Below are 24,587 nucleotides of genomic sequence, written 5' to 3' on the forward strand. Positions count from 1 at the left end.
TGAATACAAGGTGAGTACATTCACTCACAATTGATATTATTGCATTCTATATGTTGTTTGATCTTGTTTGCATATGATAGCTACTGTTTTAGATTCTTTTTTATATTATTTTACTTTTGTAATTACAATATGCTATTCATGATGTGATTTACATACTTGTATTGAATAAGAATGATTAGATTCGTGAATGGATCTTGCTTTGATATATGTATAGAATCATGATGTGATGTGATGTGATTGCTTAGGTTGTAGTTGTGGAATGGGGAATGCCCTGTTGGCGTTTCTTTCATTGGACACCAGTGGAGGTGGTATGGGACGCATTCTTATGGTGCCCCTTGGCGCTTTCCGTAACTATTGGTTGACATACCTAGGTTTTGTCTAGAAGTGTTTGGCTAGGGAGAACCCTATCATATCTGACCCTATCGGAAGGGTATTGAGGCCGACTGACCCGTGGTAGCAATGGGATTATGGGCGCTCAAGACTGGTAACCAACCCATGAGAGGACTCAAATCACATTGTGGGGGCCATTCATTGGTAGGGTTGCATATAGTAAACTTGGGCTTGTGGGTGCCCAAGAGAGCTTCCCGTTTATTATATGTGGATGACCAATAGGGTTAAAAGTCTACCTAGCCGAGAAGGAGAAGGTGACTCTAAGGTGAAAGGCACAGGAAAGGATTTCGAGAAGTGAGGAATGGACGTATCCGACCTTAAGTAGATGTGACTCAGTAGATGACTTGCATTAGGCTAAGTATAACTTTGACATGCGCCAATACTCATCCCAATGGTGGTGAGCTATAGTGGTGACCTAAACCTCAACCATGGAAAGTCCGAGAAGGATGCCCTGACCCAATTACCGCGGAGAACCCAAGAGACAGTGAAGGTTGAGGGAAGAGTGACTGAGACTACCCAGAGGAGTATGGTGATTTATCTTAATGCATGTCTACCAATAGAGATCAACATATATAGAGTTAGAAGCATACTTGCATACTGTTTCATATCATTTGCATTCATGCCTTGTTTTTGTTCTTAAGATTGTGACTGTTCATAATTGTTAATTGTGTTTGAACTACTTGTTGAGTTCTTTTGAGCTCAACCTTTGGGGAACATGTTTTTTTTAGATTGTGTTGTAAGTATTGATGACTGCGAGATTCCAAACTACGAGGCCACGACGTGTGACTCGTATGGTTTTCAAGATACTGACGACTACGAGCATCATGGTGAAGCATACTTGTATGATGACGGTGCATACTAAGATTAGCTGGATCTCGAAGCATTCCTCTTTATGTTTAGTTTTAGAACGGTTTTTAGTTTCCTTTATTTCTTTCAGTCGTAATACATTAGATTTGATCTACCTTCCGCATTGGTCCGTAGAGTTATTTTCCACTATACTCTACAGTTATATTTTTGATTGGTATCTTTTATTCCACACTCTGATATTCTTTTGTGATACTTTTGAGATCTCTTCTGGATTGTTTCTTAATTTACTTTAATACAATGATTTGTTCTTGCTCTTGATTATATTATTGTGCTATGTGAGTATGTGATTGCCCTAAACTTGATCTTCGGGACTGTGGATCACATCTCCGGGTATTCCAGATAGGGTACTGGCTGGGGGGATGTGACAATTAATTAGCCCCATGTAGGTTCTAGCAGCAATTTAGAATAGCAGCCAAGCCTGCTCAAATGGAGAAAATCAATAGTAGCATTAATACATGGGTTGGTGGTCTGGAGATGAACAACAACAAATTCAATGAAGAAAGGAGGTCACATCAGCCTCTGATGTTCTTTTTGAATGGTTTTGGCAGCTTCAACAGCCTCAGGCGCAGAGTGGTCCTGTTGAGACTTGAGAGGAGAACTAATAGGAGAAAAGAAGAATCGAAAGTAGAAAGGGTAGATGGACCCCTTAACAGCAAGGATCCTTCAGCCATAGGTGTTTAGTCCTCACAGCAAGGCCCTAGCCTTCTTCATTAAAATATGGACAAGAGAGTAGAAGAACTCAAAGCAAAGCTTTATTCAATCAACATCAAAATCCATCTTGGGCTGTGAATTACCAACAAATTCATGGGGTGATTATCTTACGCTTGGATTTGTTGAAGTGGGAGTATCCAAGCTTACCTGATTCTATTTCAATCTAAAGTGTTAGAAAATAAACTTTAATGAACCAAAATAGTGCAATAACAAGAACTAAGAAGAAGAATAAAAGAAGAAGAGAAGAGAAGAAGAAAGAAGAAGAATTGATAGGAATCACATAAGCCTGTGATTCTAGTTGCGATTCTAGCTTAGCACTCCTAGAATCACAGCCTCTTATTTATAGATATCAATAGTCTAGATTACAACTTGAGAAGCAAGCCATCTTGCCCTCTAAAAAAGGAAATAAAGAGTATAACTTATGGACAGAATTTTCTAGTAAAACTAACTCCTAAAATCTGTCCAAAATAGAAAGTACTGAAAAACGAAAGTTTTGAAATTAGTAACTAATAGAAAATATAAACTATGCTTTCTAGAAACTACCAAAACTTGTGTAGCAAGATTCCTACATTAGAAATAGTAGCATATCTAAAATGGAAACAAGGAATAATGGCATAACATTGTTCACGACTTCACGTGACTGTTCACGTGAACGGTAACAACCCAAACTTCAACACTCCCCCTCAAGCTGGAGTATATACAAAGAAAACTTCAGCTTGCATAATAAGAATAAACTTGAAAGGTAGCACTGATCTTGAATCGTGTAGCAATAGCAGATGTCGATAAATACTGAGAAAACTTCACCTCAGAGATAATCAACACCAACTTAAAAAAAACTTTAATTCTTCATGTCGGAAGAACCATCCAATAATGGGAACAATTGATGATGTTGAAGATGAACAGAGTCCATAAGTATAGCAGGATCAAAGACACTATCCCTATAATGCTGGTAGTAGGAGAAATATCCACACTAAATCTTCAAAATTGCAACTCCACTATCCATATAAATACTTTGCAAGAAGGCAAATAGTAGGTAAAGTATAGGTAGGTAAAAGGCAATATTGATTACTGTGGACTAAGTAGGTAGATAAAAGACAGTATAGGTTCCTGTGGACCAAGTAGGTAAGGTAGTATGGATTACTACAAACCAAGTAGGTAGTGTTGGTTGTAGGGATGTCAACAGTGCAGTTTGGGGTTGGGCTTAACGGTTTCGGGCAAAAAAACACTCAGCCCAAACACGGCCCGTTAGCAAAATAACGGTTTCGGGCCGGTTTCGGTTTGGTGCGGTTTGGGTTTGGGCTAACTAACGGTTTGGGCTAACGGTCTATACTCGGGTTGACTAACGGTTTGGGCTAAAAATTTATGGTATGCAAGAAAAAGAATAAAAATAAATAGTCGAGCATCCTATAATAAGAGCCAAAATTCAATGAAAAATAAAATTACTATTGATCAATTTTCATTAAAAAATGAAAAGTCATTCCATGTTGTAGAAATCCCACCCACCTTATAGAAATCAATAACTCAAATAATAAGTAGTAACATAGAAACTGCAAGTTCATTCCTTAGGCTCTACTGGATAGTCCTAAAACAAATCTTCAAACCAAAAACCCTTTTAAATTCTAACTTGTGCTATGATTGATTGTCTTGAAATTGGGTTCTTGTTTTGTGAGAATGTTGATTTTTTTTTTTCTATGAAATTCGTCTCTTTTTTGGGTTGGTACTTAGTTGATATGCAAAAGAAATACCTCTTAATAAATATAATTATACTTAATCAACATTTTCATACTTGATAAATATTTACTTAATTTAAACAAACTTTGCACATTCAATTGGACATTCATACTTAATTCTTCTAATTGTCTCTTATAAGTAGTACAATGACTATTTGATCTTTGAATTCATGTTCAATTTTTTTGATAGTCTATACCAACTACCTAGTGGTAATATGATGATTCAAATAATATTTAATGTTAAATTATATAACGGTTCGTAAAACGGGTTATAACGGGTTGCGGTTCGGGTTCGGGTTGGTGTGGGTTCTGCCACCCTCAGCCCAAACACAGCTCATTAAGGTTCGGGCTATAACGGGCCCGTTTGGTTCAGTTTTAACGGTGGGGGCTGCAAATTGACACCCCTAGTTGGTTGAGTTCTACTAGGAGTTCAACTTTATTAGATTTTGTGTTCATGTAAATTTCTATTTGTTGTTACCCAAGTAAGGGCATTTATGTAATAGTATTGTTTCCACTTTATTATAAATAGAGGGCTTGAGATCACACTGAATACATTAAGTTTCTCACCATGGCATTAGAGCCTAAGTTCGATTAGGGAAAGAAAAAAAATGAAGCAAAAATCTCTCTCACTGACGACGACCTACCTCCTTCTGATTTTCTCTTTCAAAAAACCCATCGCAAACTATCGCAATTCTCTGACTTTTCAAACCCATTGCAATTCTTCAGTTCCGCCTTCTTTTCTGGAAGTTCTTCAGTTCTGCCTTGAGCCGAATCAGGAAGAACAAGAACAAAAAAATAGGAAAGAAGAGAAGAAGCTGCTCCTGCCTTATTGCTGGCAGTTTTTCAGTTCTGCCTCGAGCCGATTCGGGAAGAACAATAACAGAAAAAAAAAAAAAAAAGAAAGCAAAAGAGAAGAAGCTGCTCCTGCTTTGCTGCACTACTGCTGCTCTTGCAATACAATGAGTTATTTCCTCCACCTTCCTCTGCTTTTTCCGCCGCTGCTCCTGCCTTTAATTGAACCAAACTCTGGTTTTCTCCTCCCTGCGATTTGATTAGCGCCACGAACAAACACAAATACGTTGTTCGAGGAGTTTAGTTTGTAAATTTACCTTCTTTTAGGGATATTTTGGTAAATGTGCATATTTTCAGGGACTCGTGTAAATTTTCATAGTTTTAGGGGCTTAATTGCAAATTTATAAATTTTTAGGGACCTATTTGCAAATTTACAAAGTTTCTGGGACTTTTGTATAAATTTGCAAAGTTTTAGGGACCTAATTGTAAATTCAGATTTGTCAGGGACTTATTTGTAATTTTCCAAAAAAAAAGGAAAAAGAAGAAGAAGAAGAAAGAAAGAAAGAAACATGGTGTTTCGAAAGAAAGAAAGAAACATGGTGTTTTTGAAGAAAGAAAGAAAGAAACATGGTGTTTCTTATATGCACATTTTGAATCATGGTTTGGTTATTACATTCTACGATGTCTCAGTTATTGTTGAAGGGTGACGACTGAAGAACTGCATCCAATTTTTTCAACATGGCAACTACTGATGGAGGATCTACTTCTACTCTAATTGCATCTCCTAATTAGGTCCATTCGATGATATCAGACCTTCAGCAGTGGCACCATAGGCTAGGTCACCCCCTTCTAGGAACTCTTAAGAAAGTATTTCCCGATTTAGTTTCTTCTTGTAAAAAGGATGAATTTTTTAGTGAAGCCTGCATTTTTGTGAAGCAGACTCGTTCTACTTATTTACCTTTGCTTCATAATAGAAAATCTATTCCTTTTGGACTAATTCATACTGATGTGTTGGGGCCCTTGCCGATGTGTGTTTACTACTGGCCATAGGTACTTTGTTACTTTTATTGATTGTCACTCTCGTTCTACATGGTTTTATCTTTTAAAACAAAAAAAATGAGGTTTTTCGAAGTTTTCGTGATTTTCATAATATGATCAAGGCTCAGTTCAATGCCACTATGAAGATCCTTCGCAGTGACAATGGCACAAGGTATATTGATGGTGAATTTTAGAGATATCTCTCTGACTCTGGCATAATACACCATACTAGTTATGTTGATACCACTGCCCAAAATGGGGTTGTCGAAAGGAAGAATCGGCATCTTTTAGAGATAGCCCGTTCACTTATGATTGCTATGAATGTCCCTGACCAATACTGGAGTGATGCTATGCTTACGGCATCTTACCTTATGAATAGGATGCCCAATAGGATACTTGGTTTTAAATGTCCTAACGAGCTTCTCCAGGGAACCTCTTCTTTTATTATTCCTCCAAAGGTTTTTGGATGTGTCTATTATGCCAGAATCATAGCCCATCAAACTAAGTTGGCTCCCCGTGGCCTACGCTGCATTTTTCTAGGGTATTCTGCTACTCATAAAGGGTACAAATGTTATCATCCTCCTTCCAGGAAAACCATTGTCTCCATGGATGTCATTTTTAATGAGCTTGCCCTTACTATACACCTCTCCAGGAGGAGAGTCCTAAAGGAGAGGTGCTATTTTCAACTCTAGACCTTTCTATCACACCACCACAACAAAACTTAGGAGTTCAGGAAGTGTTTCTTGACCTGGGGGAGACTTCATCCAGTATACCTGAGGACTCTAATCCCCCCTTCATTTTCTGAACCATGTGAAGAACTTGTTTAGGGGGAGATCACTTTTGGGAGGCACACTATGAGGTATTTCAAAACAAGATTGACCAGAATAAGGAGGTGCAGACTTATTAGAGGAAGAATTACAATCGGCTAAAGCAGGTGGAGAAAGGTGACACGTTACCACTTCAATCTCTTGCTCCAGAATCAGATTCTACTGTTCCCCTTGAGGTATCTTCTTCTGATCTTCTTATTGCTATTAGAAAAGGAGTTAGATCTTGTACTCAGCATCCTATAGCTAAACATGTCTCGTATGATTCTTTGTTTGACCTTTGCCGTGCTTTTATATCCTCTATATTATCTATATGTGTTCCAAAAAGTTGGCGGGAAGCCTATGCTAGCTAATAAGAGATGGAAGACAGCTATGGTAAAGGAAATTAGGCAATGAAGAAAAATGATACTTGGGAACTGGTTACATTTCCTTTAGGAAAAAAAGCAGTGGGCTGCAAATGGGTGTTTGTGGTTAAACAAAATATGGATGGATCAATCAACAAGTTGAAGGCTAGACTAGTTGCAAAGGGGTTTACCCAGACCTATGGGTAGACTTGTAAACGGATCGAATTCGTCTTGGATACACCAGTATCCAAATCTGAATCCGAATCCAATTAGCAAAACAACTATCTGAATCCGAATCCGAATCCGGTAGAAATTTAGTGAAGGCATCCGAATTAGAATCTGGAACTTTATCGGAAATTTGATATCCGATCCAATAAATTATCCGATTATTGATTGGTGATTGTCATTTTTTTAATTTTTTATTTCGATTTCCATTTTTCGATTTACTGATTACCGGTTTCCGAATCCGATAATTAACCCCTTTTTTACAGAAAAGTATTTAATACTTTACTCTAACTGGATAATTTCTGATTTTCGATTACCAGTTTTTGAATCCGATTATCATCCATTTTCAGGGAAAAAATGTTAAATACTTTACTCCATCCGGATATTATCCGATTTGATAAGCAATTACCCGAATCCGAATCCGGTTGCTTAGCGGATGGATACAAATATTTTATGGTAAGAAAAAGTCTGGATATGAACACCCTTAAAAGAATACGAATGCGAATTCGAAGGCATATTTCGGCTATCCATTTACAGATCTACTTATGCGATTGATTATCAGGAGACTTTTGCCCCTGTTGCGAAACTGAACACTGTTAAAATCTGTTGTCTATAGTGTGAACCAGAGATTGGAACTTGCACCAACTAGACATAAAGAATGCCTTCTTATATGGGGAGTTAGAGGAAGAAGTTTATATGGAAATCCCACATGGTTTCTTTGATGACAATATTGCAGGGAAAGTTTGTCGGTTGAAAAGGTAAATTTATGGGTTAAAACATTCTCCTAGATGCTGGTTTGGACGCCTCCTGAAGGCAATGACTTCTATTGAGTACAAACAAAGCAATGTTGATCATACACTATTTGTCAAGAAGTCAGGTGCTAACATCTTTCTTCTTATTGTTTATGTGGACGATATTGTCATCATAAGGAATGATAGTGAAGAAATTCAAAGGTTGAAGGACTTTCTTGGCAGAGAGTTTGAGATTAAAAGATCTAAAGAAGTTATAGTACTTCTTAGGGATTGAGGTGGCTCGATGAAAGAAGGGTAAAGTATGTCCTAGATTTATTATCAAAAGCGGGAATGTTGGGGTGTAAAGCAGTTGATACCTCTATTGAAGCTGGAGCTGAACTTAAAGAAAAAGAGGGAGAGCCAGTGGACAATAGAAGATACCAAAGGCTGGTAGGGAAGCTTATTTACTTGTCCCACACCAGGCCATGCATCGCTTATGCCTTGGGGATAGTGAGCCAATTCATGCATGATCCATATTTAGCTTATATGAAGGCTGTTACCAGAATATTACAGTATTTGAAGGGAACTCTTGGAAAATGAATACTTTTGTCACCCACTGATAATCTAAGAGTAGAAGCATAGGCTGATGCAGACTAGGCTAGATCTCCAGAAAGGAAGTCAATTTCAGGTTATTGTACTTAGTTGGAGGTAATCTAGTTACTTGGAGAAGTAAGAAACAAAATGTGGTAGCTTTATCTAGTACCAAAGCTGAATATAGAGCTATAGTTCGTGGAGTTTGCGAGCTACTATGGTTGAAAGGCTTGCTATAAGATATTGGAGTCCAAGTTCCAAGCCCTATGATGCTATATTGTGACAACAAGGTTGCTATTAGTATTGCTAATAATCCGGTGCAACATAATTGAACTAAGCACGTTGAAATTGACAGGTTTTTTGTCTAAGGAAAGTCGGAACAAGGGCTTATCTGCATGGCTTTTATGAGGTCTGGAGACCAAGTGGCAGATATTTTCACTAAGGGTTTGAAAGAAGGAGATTTCCTTCCTATTGTGGGCAAGTTGGGCATGACTAATGTTTATGCCTCAACTTGAGGGGGAGTGTTGGTTGAGTTCTACTAGGAGTTCAAGTTTATTAGAGTTTGTGTCCATGTAAATTTCTATTTCTTGTTACCAAGTGAGGGTATTTATGTAACAGTTTTCTTTCCACTTTAATATATATTGAGGGGCTTAAGATCACACTGATCACATAAAGCCATTCTACCAACATTGTGTTTTTCAGCAGGTAGGTAAAAGACAGTATGGGTTATTGTGGATCAAGTAGGTAAGGTAAAAGACAGTATGGGTTACTACAGACCAAGTAGGTAAGGTAAAAGACAATATAGGTTACTGCGGACCAAGTAGGCAAGGTAGTATGGGTTACGGACCAAGTAGTTAGGTAAAGGACAATATAGGTAAAGGTAGGTATAAGCACAAAAGAAATCCAAGAAGGAAAAGTAGCAGCCATAAAGCTGATCAAGCAGCAGTAAATCGTCTCACACTTTGTCCACTAGGGAAAAAAAAAATTTATGGACCACCACTAACCCTTAAATAGGGCAGGAGCAAATTAAATCAGGAGAAAATTACTGAACCAGCTTGGAATCTCGGAATTGCAGTAGTTGTTGCAGCAATCCACTATAATATTTAGCAGTGGCACTGATGATAATACTTAGAAATTGAGTAGAATCAGACCAACAAGGCAGAGAATACCTCAGAATAAGTGCAATAACAGTTGTTGTAGTAGCAGATAATATCAGACATGTTTACGAAAAAGTAAAAAACAACAACCACTGTAAGTGAAAATTGGATTAAATTTGTAGTTAATAAAAAAACATCCCAGAGGTCCTCGCCAGTGCAGTCTGATCTTGAGAAGAAAATAGACATCTTTCGTTGTACCTTAGACCATAGCAGCAAACTTCCGCTAGATTTGAAACTCTAACAGATCTTGATATGAACGAAAAGTAGTCATCTAGGTCTTTGTAGAAGTATTAGATAAAAAGAAGGCTAAACTTGATTCTGAAATAAACAAAGGAAGTAGTAGTAAAGCAATACGGTAGCAGCAGAATTTTTCGGAATAGAGAATTCAATGAAACAGGGGTACTAGTATATGACTTGCAGTAGAACTTATAGCACAAACAATAAAAGACAATACTTAGGTCTTGCAATCTGAATTATGGGCATATCTTCACAAGAATCAAGAGGTATCCCAGGACATCAATATAGCAGATCGAACTTCATATTTGCACAAAAAGCAAGGTAGTAGCAGCCTTAGTTGAAGGTTGACTTATCTCCAAAAAGCCTGGGCCTTTTGTAGTAATAATACATAGATACTTGGTGCTTCAAAAGTCAAAGAAGGACAGCCATTCACAATTACTGCAGTGAAGGTTGGGGCTGCCGTAGATTAGAAAAAGGAAAAAAGAAGGAAAAAAAAAAAAAAAAACTGGGCAGCCAAGAGAGAGAAAACAATCCCTAGACTGATTAAACTTGCTCTGATACCATGTTAGAAAATAAACTTTAATCAACCAAAATAGTGCAATAACAAGAAGAACTAAGAAGAAGAAAAAAGAAGAAGAGAAGAGAAGAAGAAAGAAGAAGAATTGATAGGAATCACATAAGCCTGCAATTCTAGCTTAGCACTCCTAGAATCACAACCTTTTATTTATAGATATCAATAGTCTAGATTACAACTTGAGAAGCAAACCATCTTACCCTCTAAAAGAGAAAATAAAGAGTACCACTTATTGACAAAGTTTTCTAGTAAAACTAAATCCTAAAATCTGTCCAAAATAGAAAGTACTAAAAAAGGAAAGTTCTGAAATTAGTAACTAATAGAAAATAGAAACTATGCTTTCTAGAAACTACCAAAACTTGTGTAGCAAGATTCCTACGTTAGAAAGAGTGGTATATCTAAAAAGGAAACAAGGAATACTGGCATAACACTGTTTATGCTACTGTTCACGTGAACAGTAGCAGCCCAAACTTCAACAGTAAGAAACAAGAAGGGGTTGGAGTTGTATTAGCCTGTTCTACATGAATGGAGGATGCCATCATTCACTTAATGCGGGGTATTTGGGCATTCAACTGTTAGTTGTTCCATTGGGAAGGTGCTGGACAATTGAGGATATGCTGGGGGTTAAACTTGCTGGCCATAAATCTGCACAGAATAACAAAAATACTGAAGGAGGAGAAAAGAAATCATATTCAAGGTCAGGTGGAGGTGGGACTGACGTGGCAGGCCGAGAAGGTGTCAAAGAAACATAAGAGATTGTCTTTGGTGGAAAAAGACAAAGCCCCTATGTGTAGTATTCTACATGCTATCCTTGCAGAGGTGGATGTGGAGTTTGATGAAAAAGGGGAATTGAGGGGTCTGGGATGCAACATTCTAAGAAGAGAAGTAACAGCGATGGGGTCTCTTCAATTTTGGAAGAACCTGGGTCCCTAACTGACTGGGAATCCAATGAAGAGAAGGCAACACTAGATGAAGAGCCAACTCGGTAGTGTGTGGGATGAGAAGAGTGGTGGAATGATTGGGTGATGGTGAGGGGGTAAGGAGACTGATGTAGCTAGAAAAGAGGGCAGAATCGCGACAATTTTCCTTGTAAGGAGGATGTAATTTGAATGGTGGCATAAGAGTAATTTGAAGAGGGTCCAATTCACGTTACTTGTGAAAGGCTGGAAATCAGATGGTATTATCCAGAAGTGAACATGGAGGAGTCTGATGCTAGAAGGATCTTGAGGTGGATTGTATTACTGATCTAGAAGTCAACCAAGGGAGGTTAAAATCAAGTTTTATCGGGCTAAATCACTATTCAGCTGCAATTGAGAAAATGAGGCAATGTTGAGGGACTTGAATGAATAGCTTGGTGGGACCCACATCAAGGAGCGGATGAAGAGAATATTGCCAAGGGCCATATGTTTGGCCAGTTTGAAGGAAACTGTATCTATATTGCCTTGTAGGAATTCTGCTGTTAGAAGTATAAGAAGTGGGAAAACTTTTGACAACAGCATAAGGTCCAACAAATACTCTAGTGAGCCAATTGATGAGAAGAGAGAAGAGCAGGAATGAGGGAGGTTTTCTGAATTTGAGTGGTTTGGGTTGACATTGGTTAACCTACTATTCACCTATTCCAAAAATGACGTAAGGCTGGTTCAGGCCTGTACCAAAGAATACAAGATAACTAACTATACAAAGAAGAAAGAAGGGACTCTATGTCTCTACCAAAGACAAATATGTTGGAACTCATCCCTCTAATGAAGATTGTGCATGCTACAGGTAGCGGAAATGATGGCAAGGAGCTAGGGGGTCCGAATGGTGTTGCAATGTGAGGGGATGAAATACCCATGAATAACAGATCCATATAAAAAGAATGTTGCTTGAGAAGTGTTAACGTTGTATCTCGATATCAAGAGTATTGAGATCTTTTGGGGGTATTTTTGTCTACCTATTTTATTTTGTTTCATTGTTTTTGTGCTATTTTCTTCCAATTTTATTTAGTGAATAATAATAGGGAGTTCAGCTCTAAAGGATGAATTCCATAGCTTTAACCTACATCCTCTTCTTCTCTTTTCTATGCTTTATTATTTACTTAGTGTGAATTAGAGAGAAAGACGAGGAAGAAGATGAGATAGAGGCCATGATTTAAACTGAAGCTTCACTTTTCTGTTGTGAAGACCTCATGGCTGTGATGTCTTATTTATATAATGAAAAACTGATAGAACACAATTAGGAAACTAACTCAAATGCAGATTAGGATTCTAACTTCCAAAGTTGTCCTAATCTAAATTGGACTCAAACTAAGCCTACAATTCATATTTCTTCTAATCCTATGTTTCATGAGAGGATGGAGCTTATTGAGATGGGTTGTCACTTTGTAGAGAAAAGATACAAGGCCGATTTATTGCTTCTAGTCATGTCAAAATTGGTGAACAACTAGCTGTTATTTTCACCTAGTCTCTAGGGATAACAAGCTGGGCATGCTCAAGTTATATGCTTCAACTTAAGGGCGCGTATTAAAGAATATTCTTGAGAACCCTTGGGATCTCAGCTCAACATCCCAAGGGATCCCCTTTCCTCTTTTATATTCTTTCTTTTTGGTACTTTTGGCCTTTATAATCTTGTATCCTCCTTAATACGATACAATACAACCTCTCTTCTGGCAGCTTCTACCCTTCTTCTTCTCTTACTCTCTTCCTCTTTTTATTTCTATTCTCTGCTATTCCATTGACATTAAGTTTTCTCATTTTGATGATATGGGTGAAGAGAAAAATATGGTTACCAAAGCAATTTCTTCTTCTTATTGTCTAGGTGAGAAGAAATTGGAAGGGGCTGTAATTTTCAGAAAAGGAGACATTGTTAGTTTGATTTTGACTGGTTTAGGATAGACAAAACACATCACATAGTGTAAGCTAGCAGATGATCTGTCTTGGGTTATTATAGCCTTATAGATGCATGTACGATATTTATTGAATAGCATAGAGCATTAGATTGTTGACCTAGTCACTCATATCCATACTAAAAAGAGCGAACATGGTGCCAAAGGCTTCTGCACAAGCAGAGTCTGGGGGGGGGGGGGAGTTCTACAAAACCTTACCGTAACAATTTTTGCTGAGAAGCTGTTTCGAATACTTGACCTTAGGATACAACTGCGGTCCACCGACAATTGCCCCAAGGCCTGCCCCATCAGTCATATCCATACTATGAAGGATTTATGTGATTATCTATGTCTTGTGTTTCGAGCATGTTTACACATATTTTTCTTCTACTAATCCTTGGATCATTGATTTATGTGCCTCTTATCATATGTCTATTGTTTCAGGTAATTTTCTATCTCTTTGTCCTTCAGAGTCTAGTTTTGCATTGGCTAAGAGCATTAGCTAGAGTTAGTGGCATTGTAACTATTTGGCCATTTAACTCTTTAGCTCTTTCAGATGTTTGTAGTTTCTAATTTCCCCTTTAATCTTGTTGTCAGTCAGCTTGCCAAAGCTTATAACCTTTTGATATGCTTTTCTGTGGCTTTTGTGCTTTCTAAGATCTTATGTTGAAGAAGATGATTGGCAGGGATGTGAGAAAGGGGGGGGGGGGTTGTATCTTGTTGAGGACTCTATCTCAGTTGCCTGTAGAAGTACTTTGTCTCCTCATGATAGTCATTACCATCTGGGACGTCCATCATTTAGAGCTCGCTGAAGCTTGATTCCTTTTCCCAATCTATTTCTAGTTTAGATTCTCAATGGTGTTAGTTTAGAAAGTTCCACCATATGAGTTATTCCCCTAGAGTGAATAATAGGTCCATAAACCTTTTTGAGTTAGTTGACTCTAATGTGTGAGGGGCTTGTCGAATCATATCTAAGCTGCATTTTCGGTATTTAGTCACTTTCATTGATGGCTATTCTTGGGTCACTTGGTTATATCTAATACACAATTGATTTGACTTATTTTCCATCTTTTGTGCATTTGTCATTGAAATTCAGACTCGATTTAACATAATATTCATGTTTTATATAGCGTTGATGCCAAGGTATATTTTTCTGCCTCCGTTAATTCTTTTATGGCTGTCCATGGTATGATTCATCAGTCCTCTTGTCTGGATACTCTACAAAAAATAGTGGTCTAACGGAAGAATAGACATTGAATGGAAGTGACTTGTTCCTTACATTGTGAGTGTAAAATACCACAAACTTTTTCGGCTTATATTGTTTTAACTGCGCTACTTATTAATCGCATGCCTTCTTCTGTATTAAAGGGTGGGATTCCTTACGCTTTGCTTTTTCTATCTGTACCTTAATTTGTTTTGGCTTTATAAATTTTGGGTGTGTATTTTTGTTGAAAACATGGACTGAGGTTTTCTAATTAGAATAGGATTATGTTTCCTAATAAGTCTAGAGTTTTATTTCTATTTGTTTTATATTTCCTTTTCCTACTTAGTATAGGACTTAACTAGGTTGTAACTAAAAATACCCTATTGAGGTCTAGTGAATAATACACTTTAGAGGAGCAATTCCTCACATTACAACATGATATTAGAGCAAGGTTTTGTTTTCATCCTACGAAGGTGTTGTAGAAATTTCTTTTGAAGTCGATATTCATGTGTTTGTTTTATTTTCGGATATCTTGGAAATGTATATTGGGTTATTAAGTGCATGTCTAGGAAAATTTTGTCTAAGGAGTCTAGTATTTAAGCGGACCGGTTGTGTCCCTCCAGTCTTTCCTGGTGTACTTTGGTTCAACAATATACCAATTGGAGGTAACCTGAGGAGATACTTTTCACGTGAATTAGTGGGAGTTATTCTGTAGTCAACAACAGTTCGTGATAGAAGCAAGGGCATCTTTTACAAATTTGAATAGTTCCAGAGTCTCCTATGTCTTCCATTCATAAGGATCGTGAGTTTTCTCCGCTTCAGATAACCACTGTGAAACTTAATGGGACAAATTATCTTAGATGGTCTTGTTCAGTTTCCCTCGCTGTTGGTGCTCGTGGTCTTACTGGCCATCTTGATGAGACTTCTACAAAACCTTCCACATTTGGTCTGCAACTTTCCAAGTGGTATACAGATGAATGCTTGGTCATGGGTTTTCTCATCAACTCCATTGAATCTAGCATAGCAGAGAGTTATCTCCTCCTTCATGATGCATCAACTATTTGGAAAGTTATTAAAGATACATACTTCAGAGTTGGCAATGATGGACAGTGCTTTGAAATTAGACGGAAAATCAATCAGTTACAGCAGAAGGACCTTCCTCTTTCTCAGTACTATAACACTCTTCGGGGATATTACCAGACTTTAGATTTCTATGGGAAGTTTACACCGAAGAATGCTGAAGATGCTATTGCCTATCAACAATGGGAAGATAAACAAAGAGTTTATGATATTTTGGCAGGATTGAATATAGAATTTGATCAAATTCGCACACAGATCCTTTCTAGAGAGCCTTTCCCTTCTCTGGCTCAAGCCTATGCCATGGTAGATACCGAGGACAGTCGAAGGACAACTATGGTACACACTCAAACATCTGATAGATATGCATTGGTGGCTGGTTATGGCAATAATAAATCTAGTTCTGGTCATTTTCACCCTTTAGTAAAGTGCGAGTATTGTGGAAAAGAGTGTCATACAAAGGACAAGTGTTGGAAGTTGCATGGACGTCCAACAAATTCCCGTGGAGGAGGTATAAATGGAATCAAGGGCAGCAATCAAACATCTGCAAATCAAGCCAGTTCTGACACCCTGAGTACTCCAACACCCCTTTCCTCGGATGAGCTCCAGCACCTTCGCCAATTGATGTCCAGACTTAACTCATCTTCTCCAGTACCGACTTCCAGTGCTAGTATAACATCTGTCATTGTTCCCTGTGTTGATCCACAATTTCCCACAGGTATTTTGGTTGTCACAATGTCAATTTGACTTATCCCTCCTAGGTAATTGACTCTGGGGCAACCGACCATATGACAAGCTCATCTACTTTGTTTCATACTTATTCATCTGTACCTATTGCTTAAGATGTTCGAACGGCTGATGGGTCTCTCTCCCCTATCTCTGGGAAAGGATTTATTATCTGTTCGCCTTCTCTTACCTTATCTAATGTCATGCATGTTCCTAAGTTTTTGGCTAATCTTTTATTTATTAGTAGCCTTACTCGTGATATGAACTGCAAAATAACTTTCTTTTTTTCTTATTGTGTGTTTTAGGACTTGGAAACGGGGCTTACGATTGGCAGTGGTAGACAGAAAGGGGGGCTCTACTTAATGGATGGGTCCCCATCAGCTCTTTCTACGGTCTCTAGTTCCACCTCTCTTGCACTTTTTACCTTATTATAGTGGCATAGTTTTCTTGGCCACATTCCTTTACCTATTATGTCCAAATTATTTCCTGATCTGATTAAAAGGTGTAATTTGAATGGTTTTTATTATGAGACATGTATTTTGGCCAAACAGACCAGGCATGTTTACCCTATTTCAGATAATCGTAGTAAAATTCCTTTTTCAGTCATTCACTCTGATGTGTGTGGTTCTTCTCGAACTGTGTCTGTATCTGGTCATAGATGGTTTGTTACCTTCATTAACTGTTGTACTAGGGCCACATGGGTTTACGTCACCAAAAAAGTGACGCTTTCTCGTGCTTTCAAAATTTTCATAATATGATTAGGACTCAGTTTGGGGCGACAATCAAAATTCTTCGTACGGATAACGGAATTGAGTACTTGGGTGACGCATTCCCTTCCTACTTAGCAAACCATGGCATCATACACCAAACTAGTTGTGTCGACACTCCACCTCAAAATGGGGTTGCCGAACACAAGAATAGACATCTACTTGAGGTAGCATGTTCCCTCATGTTTTCTATGCATGTGCCTCTTTGGTTTTGGGGTGAAGCCGTTCTTACTGCGGCATATCTAATTACCGAATGCCTTCTCGAGTCTTAAACCAATGCTGTCCCCTTGAGGTTCTTTTAGGGACAACAGTCTTTACAGTCTCACCTAAGGTTTTTGGATGTGTTGCCTTTGTCTGGAACTACCATGTTCATGGAAAGTTAGATCCTCGTGGGTTAAAGTGCATTTTCTTGGGTTATTCGCCTATACAGAAGGGGTATAAGTGTTGTCATCTTAGTTCTCGTCGTTTTTTTGTCTCTAAGGATGTTGTATTCCAGGAATAAATTCCTTATTTTTCCCCTACACCTCTTCAGGGGGAGAGTTTTAGTGAAGAGGTTCCAGTGTTGATTCCTCCTTTCGATATTTCTCCTGAGATTCTTGCAGATGATCCTCCTTTGGAAAATGGAATGACCAGACAGGAACAGCCGGTGGATGATATACAGGGGGAGACTAGACCTCTGAAGACCTATAAAAAAAAGCAACAAGTGACCCTTTCTGAACCAAGCCAGTCAAAAGCTTTGGTTCCTGGTCCTGAACAATTCGTTCCTCCAAGTGAGTCTGTCTTTGACCCTTCTTCCAATCCTACTTTGGACTTACTAGTTGCATTAAGAAAGCAGCCTCGAACTTGCACCAAACATCCTATTTCCAATTATGTTTCATATCAGTCTCTATCTCCAGAATTTCAAAGTTTTATTTTCTCTTTGTCCTCTACTTCTATTCCTAACACTTGGCAGGAGGCATTATCTCACTCAAACTGGAAAGAAGCTATGGATGAGAAAATTTAAGCTCTGAAAAAAACAAAACATGGGACTTGGTGACTTTGCCCATAGGAAAGCAGACTGTTGGGCGCAAATAGGTGTTTGTGATCAAGTAGAATGTAGATGGGACTGTTGAAAGGTACAAGGCAAGATTGATGGCCAAAGGTTTCACTCAAACTTATGCCGTTGACTACCAGGAGATATTTGCCCTTGTTGCAAAGATGAACACAGTTCGTACTATTATTTCATGTGCAATTAATTAAGGGTGGAGTTTACAACAATTAGATGTGAAGAATGCCTTTTTGTATGGAGAACTCCAAGAAGAGGTATATATGGATATACCACCTGGGTATTCTACTACAGAGACTTATAGGTAAGTGTGCAAGTTAAAGAGGGCTTTATATGGGTTGAAGCAATCTTCAAGAGCGTGGTTTGGAAGGTTCCATAAGGCAATGATATCTAATGGCTATAAGCAGAGCAATGCAGATCACACTTTGTTTATTAAAAGAGATGCTTGCCACACTACTATACTTTTAGTATATGTGGATGATATTGTGATCACAAACAGTAGTGAGGATGAGATTTCAGCATTAAAGACTTTTTTGGGAACTGAATTTGAGATCAAAGATATGGGACAACTAAGATATTTCCTAGGTTTAGAGTTGGCATATTCTACTAGTGGTGTATCTTTATCCTAGAGGAAGTATATATTGGATCTTCTTGAGGAAACTGGAATGCTAGGATGTAAGCCTGCTGAGACTCCTATTGAGCCTAACCTACACTTGAAGGCAAAGGAAGGAGAACCAGATAAGGTATCAAAAATTAGTGGGAAAGTTGATTTATCTATCTCACACTAGACCTGGCATCACATTTGCAGTTAGTCTTGTTAGCCAGTATATGCATGATCCCTATTCCTCACACTTGGATGCAGTATATCGGATCTTAAGATATTTGAAGACTACTCTTGGGAAAGGAATTTTAATTTCAGCTCATGGACATTTGAAGATTGAGGCATATACAGATGTAGACTGGGCAGGATGTCCAGATGATAGGAGGTCTACCTCTGGGTATTGTGTATATGTGGGAGGTAACCTTGTGACTTGGAGAAGCAAGAAACAGGCTATGGTTGCGCGGTCCAGTGCCGAGGCCGAGTTTAGGGCAATTGCTCAAGGCATTTGTGAGGTACTATGGCTTAAAGGGCTGCTTCAAGAGGTTGGGACAGATTTGGAGGTTCCTATATAGTTATACTCAGATAGTAAGTCAGCAATCATCATAGCTCATAACCCAGTACAACATGATAGGACTAAGCATGTGGAGATTGACAAACATTTCATCAAAGAGAAGGTTGTGGCTGGGTTGATCCATATCACCTTTTTTACTTCAAACGAGCAACAGGCTGATGTACTCACAAAGAGCTTGAGCACGAAGATATTCAATTACATTATAAGCAAGTTAGGCATGATAAATATCTATTCTCAAACTTGAGGGGGAGTGTTGAAAACATGGACTGAGGTTTTCTAATTTGAATAGGATTATGTTTCCTAATAAGTCTAGAGTTTTATTTCTATTTGTCTTATATTTCCTTTTCCTACTTAGTATAGGACTTAACTAGGTTGTAACTATAAATACCCTATTGGGGTCTTGTGAATAATATACTTTAGAGGAGCAATTCCTCACATTACAACAGTTTTGTTTGTGACCACCATCCTAGTTTAAGTTAGATCCTACATCCTTGAAGGGCTTTTTTGTGGGTTATTCTCGCACTGAGAAAGGGTATGGGTGTTATTATCCTTCTTTCAATAAATACGCAAACACTGTTAATATTTTCTTTCTTGAGTCCACATCATATATGGACTCTTTTTCCCCCCCTATTGAACTAGATGAGAGTCTACCAATTTCAATTGTTCAGAAGTCTCCTTTGGATTCAGGACCACCTGCACCACCAACATCTGCATTGCTTTTGGCTCCTCTACTTCAGTTCACTTTTGTTTGTCTTTCGCATGTTGATGCTGCCCCTCCACCTCCATTATCTCCTATGATGTCTACTTCAACTATGGGTCCTAGTTTTGAGGTAATTTTGCTTGTCTCTGTTGATGTTTCTTGTGATCCTGTTTTATATGAATTTTTTCCTGCTTTATCTCATGTTATTCATCCTATTGATTCAGCTACACCTAGCGTTGATGTTCCTTGTTCTGATGATCCTTCTATGGTTCTATTTGTACCCAACACCTGCGCATAATTTTATTTTATGTTCTAGACTATCTGACTCTTTTCATTCTTGTTTTACCACCATGGCATCTCATTCTGTACCTAAGTCAGTTACGGCAATATCTAGTCTTAGTTAGAGGATGGCTCTTGAGGAAGAGTTATTGGCTCCAGAATGTAGTGAAACTTGGGATCTTATTTGTCGCAAGGTAAGAATGCCATTAGTTGTTGTTGCATGTTTGTTGTGAAGGTGAACCCATGCTTCTCTAGCTTGATTGAAAGCTTGCTTGGCTGTAAAGGGATATAGCAAAGATTATGAGGTTGATTATGTTGGCACTTTTTCCCCTGTTGTGAGGAAGATTATTTTGTCCTGAATACAAGTTATTCAAGCAATCCCATAATTCCTAACTGTATCAATATGTATAACTGAATCCACTTATTTCTTTTCATAGCATTCAACAATTGTCCTAAAATATAGGCATCAACAGTCTTCCATCTAGTATCATCAGTAATAGAGATCTTTGTCTGGTGATCTTGCTGCCCTCTTCTAATGATTAACAACCTTAGAATTTTCTGTTATTGGTGGAAGTTGGCAGCCCTTCAATGAGGATACCACATCAGGTTCAGTTTTGTAGTTTCAGCCTTTAGGAAAGTATGGTGTTATTCAAACAACTTCAGTTCAGAAAACAAAAAGAAAGCGATAGCAGCAGTTTCAATATCAACAAAAATTAATCCAAAGAAGAAACTGATAGCAGTAGTTTTGATATCAACAAAATTAATCCACTGAAAATCAGAAGAGTAACTCGCAGAATCAGGATTTGGACAAAGTATCTCAATTTATGCCAATCTGAGATTCCAAAAATTTCAAGAAGAGGAGAACTACTAACCTTCAATTGAAGGGACTCAGAAGCTGTGGAATTTATTCTCCAATTGAAGAAGAAGTTTGATCTAACTTCTTATCCCATCATGTAATCCAAACCATATTGCAGTTTAAGGTGCCTCCCCTTAACCCAAAATAGAAGAAAACCTCAATATAGCTTCAAGAAGTCTTTAGTAGATTGATTTCCAAGTAATAAACCAAACATGCTGAAGACACCTTAGTTTTGATACAATGTAAATAAAAAGAAAAACAGAACAAGGAAGTAGAAGAATAGATTTGCTAACAGCCAAGGAGGCCTCAAGGTTACCTTGTGAGGGCCTCAAGGTTACCTTGTGAGGACCTTGGGATTAGCACTGTTTCTTCCCTCTTTTGATTTTTGTAACTTCCATTCTAGCATGCAGAAAGAGCAAACCAGTCAACTACTAGGTACAGGCGCATGGACAATGTACACAGATACTATGGGAGCCAGTGGAGTTTCCCAGTGAATTAAGAGGTTCTAATTATGAAACCTGTGGAGACGTATTAATATAGAATGTAATTGGGTGTCTAATTATGTGTGAGATACAGGTTAGGAGGGAATGCCCTCCTTGGTTGGAGTCTTTCTTCCCATGTTTTCTGGGTTTTTCTAGGAAATTGCCTTTTCTGAATATTTTTCTTATCTAATACAAAGTCTGCTCAACAAAAATAAAAACTAGACTTCGCTAGGTTATTTAGCTAAGATTCTCAGAAATAACAAAAGATAAAACAGAAACTTACTAAGCCTGAATTTGGAAGCTAACTTTCCTGAGATAGAAACTAATTCTTTCAACAATAAAATAGAAACTAAAGCTAAGAAGGAATAAAAATAGTAACTAAATAAGATCTTTAGTCTTCCTAAAATTGTAGTAAAAAATTCTCTTGAAATCTCATGGGGTCTCCACCAAAGGTGCCATTCAGTCTGCACATCGGAGCCCTTTTGCAAATCTTCATGAAATCTGGTCTTGTGCCCCAGAAAATATTTTTATGTTATTAACATTAGGACAGAAAAGGGGCTGTGACACTGCTGACATGATAATGAGATGAATAGTGACTTGGCCTTCTTTTCTTCATGTTCTATTCTATGTTAGCATGATCTGTTGTTATGGGCTATGTTTACATAACTTGCATATAGTTACCTGAGTTTTCAATTATTATCAATATAACATCCCCCTTACTTATGGCTCAAGACTATTATGTTTTTCTCTTAAATTATGGGTTTCTCTCTCTCTCTCTCTCTCCCCCTCCTCTTCTCTTCTCTTTTCTTTTCCTTGAACAACTGCTGATATCATGTTCTGTCACTAATCATTTTATTTTGTAAATTGCATATTTCTGACTTTTCAATAAGTGGCGTTTCTTTATTAAAGAGGGGAGGTACATTATGGGCTTTCTCCTAGAACCCTTTAGAGGTTAGGAGAGTCTAGACAGGGAGGGTTCCCTCCTACCCAGTATCCCAAATAGGAAATAATCCCAATTACAATCTGTAATAAATGTGTGCTTCCCATCCTTCTCAATCAAGCTCTTCAGGGAACTGCATGGAATCCCTCCACACTTGCTGTGTATTCCCAATTGATCATACAGTCTGACTATCATGTCATTATATTTGTGTTTCATCAATGATAAATTTAAGATACTTTCCTCATGTTGTAGGTTCCTGTATTATCAAGCTTCAAGACTTCGAAGTTTGGCAATGGTAGGTGCCCACAAATTTTAGCAGCAAAGACTTGTAGGAATCATAATTTTCTGGTTCACTCGTTGGTTGGAGATTCTAACGACCCAGTTCGGGTTGATGTGCCATTTCCTGGTGATTACTCTGAACTCCTTTTACAAGTAAGTTCTACTTCGCTTATGACGAAAAAAGTTGAAAACTTTGGCAATCAATATGACATTAACCCTTGGGATCACAATAGTGGTAAATAAAAACTTTTAGCATAAAAGGATTCAAATATTATACATTTCCTTTCAATCCTTCTCTATGCCATTAATCATTTATATTTGAATCATCAAAGTTCAACTAGACGATAAATGCCTTCATAAATATCCCCAATAACAATGTAAATTAGAAATAATGCTGCGGTTACTTTATCATGGTGTTTGAGTACTTTGTCGTATGCTACGCAACTTATGAGCAATACAGAATGAAGCATTAAGTGACATATTCTTTATGTGCTTTTAGGATGGCTTAGATGAAATGATATTTTTGTGAAATGTGACGCTTCTTTTCATCATGAGTTGCCTGTGCAAGATTTCAAGGATGTGGGCAGCACAATGCAATAGTCCTATACATATTCATGTCGCTCAAATTTCAAACTGAAATGAGCATTGAAAGTGGTGGTTCCTTTATCACATTGACCTCGCTGTAGTTTTTCTATTATGGGCAATATCTTGACTAATGATATGGTTGGTGGGTTTTTATTGTCACATGGATCTTCCCACAGTTGCTCATGTGCAATGTCAGTAAACATTCTCTCTGTAGTATTAGTTCCATTTTCTTTGATTAATTTAATGTTGTTAGAACTGGGTAGCATCAAAATGGGGAAACAATAAAAGAAAAAGAAATTCCCAATGGATAAAATAAAATGATACTTACTGCATTGTCAGCCACTCAACCTGTTTGAAGTGTCAAAAAGGAGAAAACAATTGAAACAAAATAACTCTAGCAGGAATCAAAGGCAGCCCCAAATACCTCACTGGGAGTTGACGAAGGGAGAAGCCTAAGATAGCAATTAAAGAAGCCTGTAGAGTGTCACTTACCCTAGCCAGAAAGATGATTGACTTTGTGTGGTTGATTTCGAGGTGTAGAGTCCTCAAACTGCTGCACTCAAGCCATAGTGATCTCAAAGGAAAAGTAAAGGAGGTTATGGAGAAATTCATAAGGTCAACTTCAAAAGCTAGGTGTGATAGATTTAGGGACTTTCCCTTGGGAACCGGGGTAATGACTGCTAGTCAGTGCAAATTTTGAAGACTCGTAGACAGAAATTCTGTGCATGGTAGGAGAACTCTCAAGATCATGCCTAGATCTGGCGAGGTATCTCTCTTTTTCCATTTAGCGACAACGAGGTGATGTGCAAGACGAGTATGTGCTTAGCATATAGGGTCTTAAGTCTCGACTCTTGACTTTTACTTTTGATGAATGGATCATCATTTTGAACTTTGAAATTTGAACTATGAACATGTATTAGACTTATTTGAATTTTGAACCTTGAGCATTATTGTAGAAGTACATGATGTGTACATTAGGCCATCTTTGAGTTTCAGTTCATCGTAGTCATTTCCCACTTGGGATCTGAAATGGAACTCATGTGCACTATTTTTCTTCTAAATCTGGGGTCACCATTATGTTTAGAAGATAAGCTGGAGAGCAAGTTTCAACCCCAAATTAGGGGAACAATTCTACCAACTCAGTGAGATCTCAACTTAACTCCTCTTTATTGAGTTTGTGAGATGGACCTCAGATTGAGATCTTGAACCATGCTTCCATGACCAAGGTGAAAAGGTAAGGTGACAGAGTGCAGCCTGACAAATTCACATTGAGGAAGTGAAGTTCTCAAGAGGGCTACCACTGATAAGAACTGAGAAGCTAGCTGAAGGGATGCAAGAGAGTATCCAATGCAGAAAGACCCTCATCTTTGTTTAAATCATGCCAATGGAATTGCATCTCAA

At 38.0% G+C, this 24,587-nt stretch overlaps 1 protein-coding gene across 8 annotated transcripts in view; it reads left to right on the forward strand.

Annotated features, from left to right (window-relative positions):
• The window catches only part of LOC149012082 (LOW PSII ACCUMULATION protein (DUF1995)), an 86,853-nt gene that overhangs the window by 19,046 nt on the left and 43,220 nt on the right, over positions 1-24,587 (forward strand). For 5 of the 8 annotated variants that reach the window (XM_089158010.1, XM_089158009.1, XM_089158011.1 and 2 more), the window contains exons 1-2: positions 16,480-19,895; positions 22,575-22,754. In XM_089158010.1, the coding sequence (XP_089014136.1) occupies positions 19,674-19,895; positions 22,575-22,754 (402 nt within the window). In that variant the 5' untranslated portion in view covers positions 16,480-19,673. The other 3 variants (XM_089158012.1, XM_089158014.1, XM_089158013.1) reach the window with 2 other exon arrangements.

Source organism: Hakea prostrata, chromosome 6 (assembly GCF_041222555.1).
Source record: "Hakea prostrata isolate BN-2017 chromosome 6, UWA_Hpros_2, whole genome shotgun sequence".
Taxonomy (NCBI): domain Eukaryota; kingdom Viridiplantae; phylum Streptophyta; class Magnoliopsida; order Proteales; family Proteaceae; genus Hakea; species Hakea prostrata.